The 13455-nt window shown below is 39.3% G+C and overlaps 1 protein-coding gene across 7 annotated transcripts in view; it reads right to left on the bottom strand.

Annotated features, from left to right (window-relative positions):
• Positions 1 to 13455, bottom strand: part of DENND5B (DENN domain containing 5B) — a 212760-nt gene that overhangs the window by 97035 nt on the left and 102270 nt on the right. For all 7 annotated transcript variants that reach the window (XM_035255863.3, XM_035255865.3, XM_035255867.3 and 4 more), the window contains one exon: positions 12240 to 12349. In XM_035255863.3, the coding sequence (XP_035111754.3) occupies positions 12240 to 12349 (110 nt within the window). The remainder of the gene's footprint in view (positions 1 to 12239; positions 12350 to 13455) is intronic.

The raw sequence follows: 13455 nt of genomic DNA, 5'->3' as shown, positions 1-13455 counted from the left end.
AATAAATGCGATTATGTTACATATCTCCCCGCCCCACTGCTGAGATGGAGTTTTGCTTTGTCACCCAGGCTGGAGTACAGTGGCATGATCTTGGCTCACTGCAACCTCTGCCTGCTGGGCTCAAGCAATTCTCATACCTCAGCCTCCCGAGTAGCTAGGACTACAGGCGTACACCACCATGCCCAACTAATTTTGTATTTTTGGTAGAGACAGGGTTTCACCATGTTGGTCAGGCTGGTCTCAAACTCCTGACCTCAAGTGATCTGCCCACCTTAGCCTCCCAAAGGGCTGAGGGATTACAGGTGTGAGCAACTGCAGCTGGCCTCAAGCAGTTTTCTTATTCCAGTTCAAAATGGGTCATAAAACAGTGGAGACAATCACAACATCAACAATGCATATCCATGCTAACGAACACACAGTGCAGTGGTGGTTCATGAAGTTTTGCAAAGGAGATGAGAGCCTTGGAGATGAGAAACACAGTGGCCGGCCATTGGAAGGTGACAACGACCAACTGAAGGCAATCATCGAAGTAGATCCTCTTAAAACTACCTAAGAGGTTGCCGAAGAACTCAATGTCAACCATTCTATGGTCATTTGGCATTTGAAGCAAAATGGAAAGGAGGAAAACTCCCTAAGTGGGTGCCTAATGAGCTGAGTGAAAATTTTTAAAAATCATCATTTTTGGCCAGGCACAGTGGCTCACACCTGTAATCCCAGCACTTTGGGAGGCCGAGGTGGGCAGATTGCCTAAGCTCAGGAGTTTGAAACCAGCCTGGGCAACATGATGAAACCCCATCTCTACTAAAATAGAAAAAACTAGCTGGGCATGGCTGCATGCACCTGTAGACCCAGCTACTTGGGAGGCTGAGACAGGAGAATTGCTTAAACCAGGGAAGAGAGGATGCAGTGAGCCAAGATCGTGCCACTGCACTTGAACCTGAGTGACAGAGCAATACCAAAAAAAAAAAAAAAAAAGAAAAAAAATCATCACCATTTTGAAGTGTCATCTTCTCTTATTCTACACAGCAACAACGAACCACTTCTCAATCAAATTGTGATGTGCGACAAAAAGTGGATTTCACATGACAACTGGCAATGACCAGCTTAGAGGATGAACCAAGAAGAAGCTCCAAAGTACTTCCCACAGCCAAACTTGCTGACCAAAAAAAGGTCATGGTGACTGGTAGTCTGGTGCCAGTTTGATCCAATACAGCTTTCTGAATTCTGGCAAAACCATTACATCTGAAAAGTATGCTCAGTAAATCAATGAGATGCACCAAAAACTGCAAAGCCTGGAGTGGGGACTGGTCAAAAGAAAAAGCCCAATTCTTTTTCACAACAATGCCCGACCACACATAGCACAACAAATGCTTCAAAAGTTCGGCGAATTGGGCTACAAAGTTTTGCCCCAACCACGATGTTCTCATGATCTCTTGCCAACTAACTACAACTTTTTGAAGCATCTCGAAAACTTTTTGCACGGAAAACACTTCCACAGCCAGCAGGATGCAGAAAATGCTTTCCAAGAGTTCATCAAATCCCAAAGCACAGATTTTTTTTATGTTACAGGGATAAACAAACTTATTTCTTGCTGGCAAAAATGTGTTGATTGAATGGTTCCTACTTTGATTAATGAAGATGTGTTTGAGCCCAGTTATGATTTAATATTCAGTCCCGAACTGCAATTACTTTTGCACCAATCTGAAAACACAAAGGTATGGCTTTGTTCCAACACAACTTTATTTATAAAAACAGGCAATTGGACAGATTTGGCCTGGGGGCCACATATGCCCACCCCTGGCCTAGTCAAGTAAAATGCAACAGCAGTGACAAGTGACATAGTGACTTTTGAGCAGAGGATAAAAAAGGCAATAAGGCTTTCACCTCCTCTCTCTCTCTCTCTCTCTCTGGTAACCTGGTAACACACTCTGGGAGCCCCAAGGCAACATATAGAAAGTTTAGCTAGTCTGAAGCTGCCTGACCAGTGAGACCAAATGGAAAAACCACACAGAGACAGAAGGAAGCCCAGCTATATGCCTAGTCCAGGAGACAGGCTTACGAGTGGGTGAACTTTCAGATGACTTCAGTCTTCAGCCTTTGAAGCTCCCAAACTGACATCAAGTAGAACACAGGCGTTGCCAACCAAAAGCTACCTACATTGCAGATATACATATGCTACCTACATATACACTGGGTGTGCTACCTACATATACATATCTGCAATGTAGGTAGCACATCCGGCTAAGTAATGTTTTTGTTGCTTTAAATCAAGGGTCAGCACACAACACCCCCACTATGGGTTTAAATGTACATGTACCTCCAAAGTTCATATGCTGAAACATCACTTCAGGTGACTGTATTAAAAGGTGCGGCTTTTGGGAAGTGATTAAGTCATGCAGGTTCTACCCTCATGAAAGGATTAGTCCCTTATAAAAGATAAAAGGTTGAAGGAAGCAGCATCCTAGTGCATTTTCTCTGCTTCCATCCTTTATGCCATGTGAGGAGACAGCATTTGTCCTCTCTGGAGGACACAATAACAAAGCCTCATTTTAGAAGCAGAGACTAGGCCATCATTAGACCCTAAACCTACAGACACTTTGATCTTGTACTTTCAATCTCTAGAACTGTGAGAAATAAATTCCTATTCCTTGTAAGTTCCTCAGTCTGAAGTACTTTATTTTAGCAGGAGAAATAGACTAAGAAAAACCCTTAAGTCAAATACAATCTGCCACCTGATTTGTAAATAAAGGTTCACTGGGACTCAGTCACATCCATCCATTTATGCACTGTCTATGGACGCTTTCACACTACAAAAACAGAGCTGACTGACTGTGGCAGAAACTGTATGCCTATAATACCTCAACTACTTACTATTTGGTTCTTCATGAAAAAAATTGCCAATCCCTATTTTAAGCCATTAAGAGACAGGGGGATGAATTGTCATGCCGCGTAATCAAAACACTCCCTTACTTCCCTTAAGTCTCTGCATAAATACTACCTTAGAGAGGTCTTCCTTTACCTTTCCACAAAAAATAGCATTCTCTTCATCTTTTGCATGTCATAAAATGTTACTCCTCTAAAAAATATTTATTGTGGAGAAGCAATTAAAGTCTTGCACCACTGTAAGCATATAAACATTAAACATATACATAAAGCGTATGTACATTATATAAAAATACACATTACTAGTATTGGATAATTCTGTTTGGTATCTAGATTGCCAGCTACTCAAGGGGTAGTACTATATTTCAACAGCTTTAAACATTCAAGAAAACTGTAATGAAATAATATACCATTTGGGGCCATAACAGATGGTGATTGGCAACAAGGGTAAAAAGAAAAAACTGTGAGGCTCAGTCACTAGAGCACCAGTCAAAATGCCTTCATATTTCATAACATTGAATATGCAAAGTACTAAGGCAGATTTACTCAATTATTTTACATATTAAATTACTGTATATATTTAGACAGAACGAGATACAGACTTAGGTAAAACCTATGAATACCTCCATTTGGTAGGGGGTAAAAAACGCTTATTCCCAGTCTTTCTTAGGAATAATTGTATAAAGACAGGCTATGGCAGAATCTCTTCATAATTCTACCTTCAAATTAAGGCTGATTTCATCATAGCAGGTTAATGAGTTGCACTGCTAATAGCATGAATAAAAACCAGATGCAGTGGTCCATGCCTATAATCCCAGCACTTTGGGAGGCTGAGGCGGGTAGACTGCCTGAGCTCAGGAGTTCAACACCAGCCTGGGCAACATGACAAAACCCCATCTCTACTAAAAATACAAAAAATTAGCTGGGTGTGGTAGTGCACACCTGTAGTCCCAGCCACTTGGAAGTCTGAAGCACAAGAATCACTTGAACCTGGGAGGCAGAGGTTGCAGTGAGCCAAGACTGTGCCACTGCACTCTAGCCTAGATAACAGAGTAAGACTCTGTCTCCAACAAACAAACAAAAAAACCCAAAAACCTCATTCAACATATTTATTGTAGTCAATAAAGATTATACAAAAGATTATTTGAATTATTCTTGCTCCAGGCTAAATTCAAACTTGTTTAGCACAGTGTAAGGCATATAACAATTGGTTGAATGAATAAATGAACAAGAAAACAAAAACAACAGCTGGGGGTAAAAGACCAGGCTTAGTTAATCTCTTGATCTGGTCTGTAATTCTTTTTTTTTTTTGAAATGGAGTCTCATTCTGTCACCCAGTCAGGAGTACTATGGTGTGATCTCAGTTCGTTGCAATCTCCACCTCCTGGGTTCATTCAAGCAATTCCCCTGCCTTAGCCTCTCAAGTAGCTGGGATTACAAGTGTGCACAATTATAGGTGTGCACACCTGGCTAATTTTTTTTTTTTTTGTATTTTTAGTAGAGACAAGGTTTCACCACATTGGCCAGGCTGGTCTTGAACTTTTGACCTCAAGTGACCTGCTCACCTCAGCCTCCCAAAGTGTTGGGATTATGGGCGTGAGCCACGGCACCTGGCCTTCAGTTTGTAATTCTTTTTCCATCAAGTAGGCAATACAGAAACTAGTGGCCTCCAAAGTAAGCATAAAGATTTAATTTAATTGATAGGCCTTTCTGTCATCCTAAATCACAAAATCACAGCTCAACTGCTGTTGAACAGCTGCCAAACATTCCCTTAAGGGATTGTAGCTTTCTTGAGCACACATTCAACATTTACAGAAAAAGCTTGCCAAAAGTTGTGCTCAAAGTGAAGAATGGCTTTCTATGCCACAGACAACAGATGTAGAATTTTTCCTAAATGCTCTTCCTACAAATAAAAAAAAAAAAAGAATTATACTTCTAATCTGGAAACAAGAACTGCAAAATGCTATTATTTTTCTGTTTTTAAAAGATATACAGTATTGTTGTATATCAGGAACTACAAGATACTTTCTCAGAAAACCTGAGTTACATCAGAATTGTTAAATTGTCAGGAACTGCAAGAAATCTCAGAAAATCTGAAATATATATATATATCTCAGAAATCCTGAAATATAAATCAAGATTTGTTTATCATGGTATTAGACATCTCTAATTAATCCATAACATTGCTATCTACTAACAATAACCCCTCACAATCCCACAATAAAACAACTAAAAATCAGAGGTGTCACTGATGATCAGATTACTACCAGTAACCAGATTACTTTAGCCAAAGTAGGTTTACAATGACATGTGTATAACTTTCCCAATTTGAGTGAGCAAATGTTCTTAAATTTCTCTGGACCCTTTCAGACAGTTTGGCTAGAATTTTAAATCTCCTTTTTCCACATTCTGTTTTTCTGTGACTTCCATGGCCTCTCCCTCATTACGCAAATACACTGATATGCACTGCATAACGATGTTCTGGTCAACAGCAGACCGCATATAGGACGATGGCTGGAGCAATAGGTTATACCATATAGCTTGGAAGTAGAGGAGGCTGTATCACCTAGGTCTGTGTACGTGTATATACTCTATGATGTTGGCACAACAATAAAATCACCTAACAACATATTCCTCAGAATATCTCCCTCCCTTCCTTGTGTCCCTCCTTCTATAAACACTTATTTTGTCCCATGTTTTGCATTAGATATCGATAACTCAAAAGACAAAGATAAAAATAATCCTTTCCACCTGGCACAGTGGTACGTATGTGCCTGTAGTGCTACTCGGGAGGCTGAGGCTGGAGGATCGCTTGGGTCCAGGAGTTCTGCGCTGTAGTGCGCTATGCCGATCAGATGTCTGCACTAAGTTCGGCATCAATATGGTGACCTCCCAGGAGCAGGGGGACCACCAGGTTGCCTAAGGAGGGATGAACTGGCTCACGTCAGAAATGGAGCAGGTCAAAACTCCCGTGCTGATTAGTAGTGGGATCGCACCTGTGAATAGCCACTGTACTCCAGCCTGGGCAACATAGAGAGACTCCGTCTCTTAAAAAAAAAAAAATCCTAGTCTAGTAGGAAAGACAGACACAGAAACCAACGTTTAAAAAAAATGTCATCAGTTCTACTATGGACTCTGTTCAAGATATTGTAAGAAAAAAAAAAAGAGAGTACTCCTGCTTAAGAGATGGTTTTGCAGTAGAGGCCACACCTAGTCAAGGACAGAAAGAGAAGTACTGTAAGCAAGTATCGCTTCATTTATTCAATGATTTGAGCATCTACTTTGTGCAAAGCTAGGGATGCAGCAATGAATAAAATAAACTGTTCCTGTCTTCATGGCGCTTACATTATAGCAGGAGATACACAGTTGACTACTAGCTACGTAACTGGTTATATCATTGCAACTGAGATAGGTGCAACAAAAAGGTACAAGGTACTAAGAGAACCTAAGGTGACCTGACTGAGTGCTGGTAAGATGGTAGAAAGTGATGGTCAGGAGCAGCTTCTCTATATAAATGGTTACAGTGAAATCTAGGAAGAATAAGAATTCACTAGGTGAAAGAGAGGTTGAAGAGTCTTCCAGAGAGACTGAACAGCAGAAACAGAAGCTATAGTATGAGGAATGAAATGGACAGGAGCAGAAGGCCAGTTAGACAGTTACTACAGAAGTCCAGGTAAGAGATCTTAATGGTTTGCACCAAGGTGAGTATATGGAAACAGAAAAATAGACAGATAAATGATCATATATGAGAAAGGGTAAGCGAGAACTTTTAGGGTGATATGTACATTGTTGGACGAGGCAACTAAGCAGATGGTTGTACCATTCACTGACAAAGATTGGTGGGAAGAATAATGAATTCTGTTTTGGATATGCTGCATTTGAGATTCCAGTGAAATATTCTAGCTACAATGTTAAGGAAACGGCAGGGGGCAGAAGGGTCTCCCAGCAATGGTCCTACAGCAATGAGAGCCCCATTCCTATAATTGTACTGTGAGATACAGCTAGGCGCAGTGGATCACACCTGTAATCCTAGCACTCTGAGAGGAGGCCGAAGTGGGTGGATTGCTTGCATCCAGGAGTTCAAGACTAGCCTAGGCAACATAGCCAAACCTCGACTCTACAAAAAGTATAAAAATTAGCTGGGCGTCGTGGCGCACACCTGTAGTCTCAGCTACTTGGGGGACTCATGTGGGAGGATCACTAGAACACGGGGGGTTGAGAATGCAGTGAGCCAATACTATACCACTGCACTCCAGCCTGGACATTGGAGCCAGACCCTGTCTCAAGAAAAAAAAAAATTTTTTTTAATTGTGAAATATGAACCTAAACTTGGCTCAAAACGAGGACTTACTTTCATTCTAATGTCAAACCTGTGAAAGTAATTTGGGGTTATCCATCTCAAATACAAGTAATTGCTAAGTCTACAAAAAGTATATATAGCCCTTTTCCTTTTAATCTTACAAGATAAGCATCTGAATAGGTTTGTTCAGCCAACCTTTCACCATTTACTCTTTGCTCTTCATTCCACTGTATCCTTCTTTGTGATCAAAATAAACAGCAAACTGTAAAGAGCTTTATAATAGTTACTACTCTTTAGTTACTTAAAATATCATATTTATGATGTTTCATTTAGGACAGACATAAAATAGAATCCTTATATTTTCATATAGTTTGCTTAAAAGTTATTAACCATGTTTTCGTCCAATGAATTCTTGGGTACAATACAGGCTTAAGGATCTATCAACTAGAATAACTTAAGCTCTAACAACCAGAATATTACATAAATAGTCATGGATGCCAATAAGCAGATTACCTCAGAGAGATGTGAAAGTGGGGTGGGTGACCTTCAGCTCTGTTTGCAATACTTTATTTCATTTAAAATGAAATGCAGACCAGGCATGGTAGCTCATGGAGGCCAAGGCAGGCACTTGAGGTCAGGAGTTTGAGACCAGCTTGGCCAACATAAGGACACGCTGTCTCTACTAAAAATACAAAAATCAGCCAGGCGTGGTGGTGTGCGCCTATAATCCCAGCTACTTGAGAGGCTGAAGCATGAGAATCACTTGAACACAGGAGGCAGAGGGTGTAAGTGAGCCAAGATTACACCATTGCACTGCCGGGGTGACAGAGTGAGTCTGTCTCAAATACATGACTGTTTATTGCATTGTTTTTTCTGTTCTGTCATATTCACATTTTTTCCATAAAAATCTCTCAGTCAGCAACTGAAGGAGAAAAAAAACTCATTCAGGAATTATTTTACCTGTTACTTGTATTTATTTTCTATTTTATTTGCACTGCACTCATATACATGAAACATACATAGTTCACTACTTTGGGTGCTTCATTTATGTATGAAATTAATGACCTTTTATTCAAAGCACCACTGTTGTTCGTTAGAGGAATGACTAATATTACAGAAGGTAATGACTCACTGCAGAGGGATTTTGCTAAAGGCAAGATAAAGCTTTATACCTTTAGGTGGGAATAAATTACAGCTTCATACAAATGCACTCACCAGGAAATTAAAGGCAGTAAATCTATGACCTGAATGCAAACTACTGTAATGGGATGCTATTCAGAGATTTTCCAGGAGTACAAGCAAATCCTTTTAGAGTTTCAGCAATAAAAAAAATGCTATGTGGTACTTAACCATCAAAACACAGTCTTTGCAATTATTCTTCAGGAGGAAACTTTTGCTGCTTACATAAAATAACCTCAGGGGCAAAGAGTAAAGAAAATATCAAAGACAGATAAAGGAAGCTGATAATTACTTTTAAAGATTAATGTTTTACAGACAGAGGCAAAGCTACCATGGATATCTCACTATTAATTCATTCAAATGATTAGAAGAAAAAAAAAACACATCAAGTGTGGCATTTTGTTCCAAATGACTGTGGATTCATATAGTAAAAACGTACTTGTTCCCAGACCCCAGTGATCCTCCCGCCTCAGCCTCCAGAGTAGCTGGGACCACAGGCATGTGCCATCACACCTAGCTACTTGTTTCTTTCTTTGTAGAGACAGGGTCTCCCTATGTTGCTCAGGCTAGAACCTCATTTTGAATACCATTCTGATTTCTCACAGAATACGTTATATTTTTAAGTATCTTACTAATTTAAGAAGATTAAGTATTATGATCTATTCACATTCTTAACCAGCTTTCTACTGCTTGATTTAAACAATGCCTTTTCCTAAATGCCTTTCTGTTAATTTGCTGCATAAGCAGTTCATAAGTTATTTTTTTGTCACTGCTATCTGACTATTTTAGTCAGATGCTTGTCTGGACTCTTCTAAGTCTTATAAAGATAACTAACAGTTGTGTTCTACTTAGTATCTTTTAGTAGAGTCTTCACCAAAGATGATGCTAGGCATCTACAATAGTAACTTCCAGCAAAATGGCATCCTGATTATTTTAGTATTGGGTAACAGTTTAGGAAAATAACTACACTGTACTCTGTAAAGAATCAAATTCAAAATGCCAAGTGCTTCAGGCATTTGTCCTTACAAAAAGCACCATGCTATCCCCTCCCTGGAGCGAGTCCAGGCTCGAAAGAGTTTACTGTGATACAGAAATACCACAAAGGGTCCAGTGTGACTCATAACACTTCTGGTGCAGATCAAAACTAAGTTATATAGTTTTTCTTTTAGGGTAGCAGCATGGCAGATAAGAAAAAAAGTGAACTAGAAAGTAAAAGTGATCTGGATTTAACTTCTGGGCTTTACTGCCTAACTTTGGGCAAATTACTTAACCTTTGAAAATATGTGAATTCTCACTGGGTACATGTAAACATGCATGTGAAAATAACATGTATAAAATAAACCTAGCAGGCATCTACTGAATATTAATTTCCTTTGTTAGATTATCAGGTTATAGCTGGGCACGGTGCCTCACGCTTGTAATCCCAGCACTCTGGGAGGCAGAGGCGGACAGATCATGAGGTTAAGAGATTGAGACCATCCTGGCCAACATGGTGAAACCCCGTCTCTACTAAAAGTACAAAAAGTTAGCCGAGCATGGTGGTGATTGCCTGTTGTCCCAGCTACTCGGGAGGCCGAGGCAGGAGAATTGCTTGAAATTGGAAAATGGAAGTTGCAGTGAGCCGGGACTGCACCACTGCACTCCAGCCTGGCAATAGAGCGATACTCTGTCTCAAAAAAAAAAAAAAAAATCAGGTTATAATGGAGTCTTTTAACACTATCTTTAAAATACTCAAAAAGAGGCTGAGTGCAGTGGCTCACGCCTGTAATCCCAGTGCTTTGGGAGGCTGAGGCAGGTGGATCACTTGAGATCAGGAGTACAAGACCAGACTGGCCAACACAGCAAAACCTCATCTCTACTAAAAATGCAAAAATTAGCTGGGTATGGTGGCATGTGCTCATAATCCCAGCACTTTGGGACACTGAAGGAGGGTAGATCATTTGAGGCCAGGAGTTCGAAATCAGCATGGCCAACATGGTGAAACTCTGTCTCTACTAAAAAAAGAAAAGATTAGGTGGGCATGGTGGTGTGAGCCTGTAATTCCAGCTACTTGGGAGGCTGAGGCAGGAGAATCACTTGAACCCAGGAAGTGGAGGTTGCAGTGAGCCAAGATTGTGCCACTGCACTCCAGCCTGGGTGACAGAGTGAGACTCTATCTCAAAAACAAAAAACAAAACAAAACAACTCAAAAAGAGCAATGGGTATCACAGTGTCTCAGTTCACCTTTAATGGTTTATGTATCTTTTTCTTTATTTTTTCCATTCTTATGTACATACTCAGTTCATTTCTATATCTATATCATGCCTGGTATCTGCTTACTTTGGGACCCCGTGAATTATATAATCACAGAGTTTATGGACATCTAAAATATTATTCAAGCTTCTAAGAAGGCCCTTCCTAAATAATCTGAAAACTATGACCTACTTTATTTCTAAGAACCTCTCAAGGAGACTGCCTATCTTCTATTTATCTACCTACCTACCCACCTACCTACCTATTTTGAGACAGGGTCTTGCTATGGTGCCCACACTGGTCTGTCTGTCTATCTCTCTCTCTATCTATCTCTCTATCTATCTATTAATCTATCTATCTATCTATCTATCTATCTATTAATCATCTACCTACCTACCTACCTATACCTACCCACCTATTTTGAGATAGGGTCTTGCTATGGTGCCCATGCTGGTCTCAAATTCCTGGGCTCAAGCAATCATACTGCCTCAACCTCCTGAGTAGCTGGGATTATAGAAGCACACCATCATGCAGGGATAAAAGAGAAACTTAATCAGCACTGGTAACTCATTATGAGGCAGAATAGGGTCTGGAGGCAGGGGACCTAAGGCTGATTCAGGCTGACTTTCTAGAACTAAATCAAACCCCAACTTTCCACACCCAAGTAGCAGAAGGACCAGTGGCCTCTCCCTTTGTAACCCCTCCACCCTTTTTCTGCATGGCAGATGCAAAATCGAAAGTACTTCTGATTGGTCCCCTCCCACAACCAATCAGGATGGTTGTGGGCCAAGTCTTCATTTGCATAGGAGTATAACTTTGTAACTTCACTTCAGCCTCTCAAATGTTTGCACAGGGTATAACTTTGCTTCAGCCTCTGATTGGTATCCTCCCACAACCAATCAGACTGATCGTGGGCCATTACTTCATTTATATAAAGTGTACACCAAGTAACCAATGGAAAACCTCTAGAGGGTATTTAAGCCCCAGAAAATTCTATAATGGGCTCTTGAGCTGCTTGCTTGGGCCTGCTCCCACCCTGTGGATTGTACGTTCATTTTAAATAAATCTCGCTTTTGTTGCTTCATTCTTTCTTTGCTTTTTATGTATGTTTTGTCCAATTCTTTGTTCAAGATGCCAAGAATCTGGACACCCTCCACCAGTAACAATCATAAAAAATTCAGATTCCTACTACATCAAATGATGCAATTAAATTTCTTTTTATCTTTACATTGCCTGCAAAGATGACAAATTACAGGACTACCATACAACATTCCTTGAAATATAAAAACTGTAACCAGGCTCTTTCCATCAGGCTCCTCTCAGGCCAATAAAGTAGTATCACTGTTTATCAAAGTTTCTATGTATTAATATAAACACACAACACAGTTTTATAGTAGGAAACTAAAATGAGCTTTTAGGGTTTATTGTATAAACTTATTAGCTATGGAAACCCTGGGCAAGTAACTTGCTTCTCTGAGCTTAGCTTCCATGTCTGTGAAATGAGGACAGTATCACATTTCTTATAAAATCACTTAAAGAATAAATTAAATGAAATAAGGTAGACATTCAAAACACAGTCACTACCTTCATCTTAATAAAGTAAAAACAAGGCTAAAGAGAAAATGAGGGGAAATAAAACACATACCATGTTTACCGCATCTTGATCAAAAGGGTTCCATTCTATATTCTGAGGATAGTGGGCAAGAACTTTGGATTTGAATGTTCTTCTCAAAGGACTCTGGTCAAAATTTTCACCTACAACAAATAATTAATACATAGTTATTATCTAGGACTGTTTCAAAAGCATGTCATAATTTTATATTTATTTTATAGAACTACTGACTGATAATGTTGAGATCTGATTCAATACACTCTAACCATCTGAGTTGTAAAATCCCAAAGGACAACTAAAAAACTGTTAACAGGTCAGCATTTAAAACTTTATAATCTGAACTTTAAAATCCTGGCTACTCAACTGATACTAAAAATCAAGATATGGCAATATAATCATTGCTATACCCTAATTATTGTTCACATTTCAATGTGTGGTAATAAAAAACTATATGAAAACATTTACTTCAGTAAAGAAACATCTCGTATTAAGCTAATCAGACATCTTATGATCCTGAAATTTTACACACACTTAGACTCCATGCTGCAGTGCTCCAAGGAGGCAATTTTGCTTGAGTTTCCATGGAAATCTCTGAGAAATTTAATTGCATATCCAGGTTCTTAAGTAACAAAATTAACAGAATTAGAAACATCATTGCTGAGTCAACCTGTTTAGTAGACAGAACACATTAAACACACTAATCTTTTAAAAATAAATGAGCTATCCTAAGTCAAATTCATTGTCTGGCAAAATTCTGGAAAGATAAAAGTAGGCTACATTTTAATCATATATAAGAAAATTCAGGACAGGCATCATAGCTCACGCCTGTAATCCCAGCACTTTGAGAGGCTGAGGCAGGAGGACTGCTTGAGCCCAGGAGTTTGAAACCAGCCTGGGCAACATGGTGAGACTCCCTTTTTTTTTTTTAATTTATAAATTTTTTAAAAAGTAAAAAAATGAAAATTCAGTAATAGCTATCAGGTTTTTTTTTTTTTTAAACCTCCTCAACCAGAGTAATTCCCTTAATACCTATTGGTTTTATGAAATATTTTAATGTGGATGGATCTTAAATTCCCAATGTCAAGAATTTGGGATCAAGGAATTAGAAAACCTTGAAACAATTTCATTGTGTTCTGTTTTCCTACTTTTAAAGTCCTAATTAAGTACAAAATACTAGGTGTTACAGCAGAAGATAAATGTCACTTACCAGTATTTATACAATTAAAAATATCACAAAGCAATTTGATCT

Source organism: Callithrix jacchus, chromosome 9, assembly GCF_049354715.1.
Source record: "Callithrix jacchus isolate 240 chromosome 9, calJac240_pri, whole genome shotgun sequence".
Lineage (NCBI taxonomy): Eukaryota > Metazoa > Chordata > Mammalia > Primates > Cebidae > Callithrix > Callithrix jacchus.
Note: the sequence above shows the minus strand (reverse complement) of the source record. Positions and strands in the feature narration are given on the sequence as shown.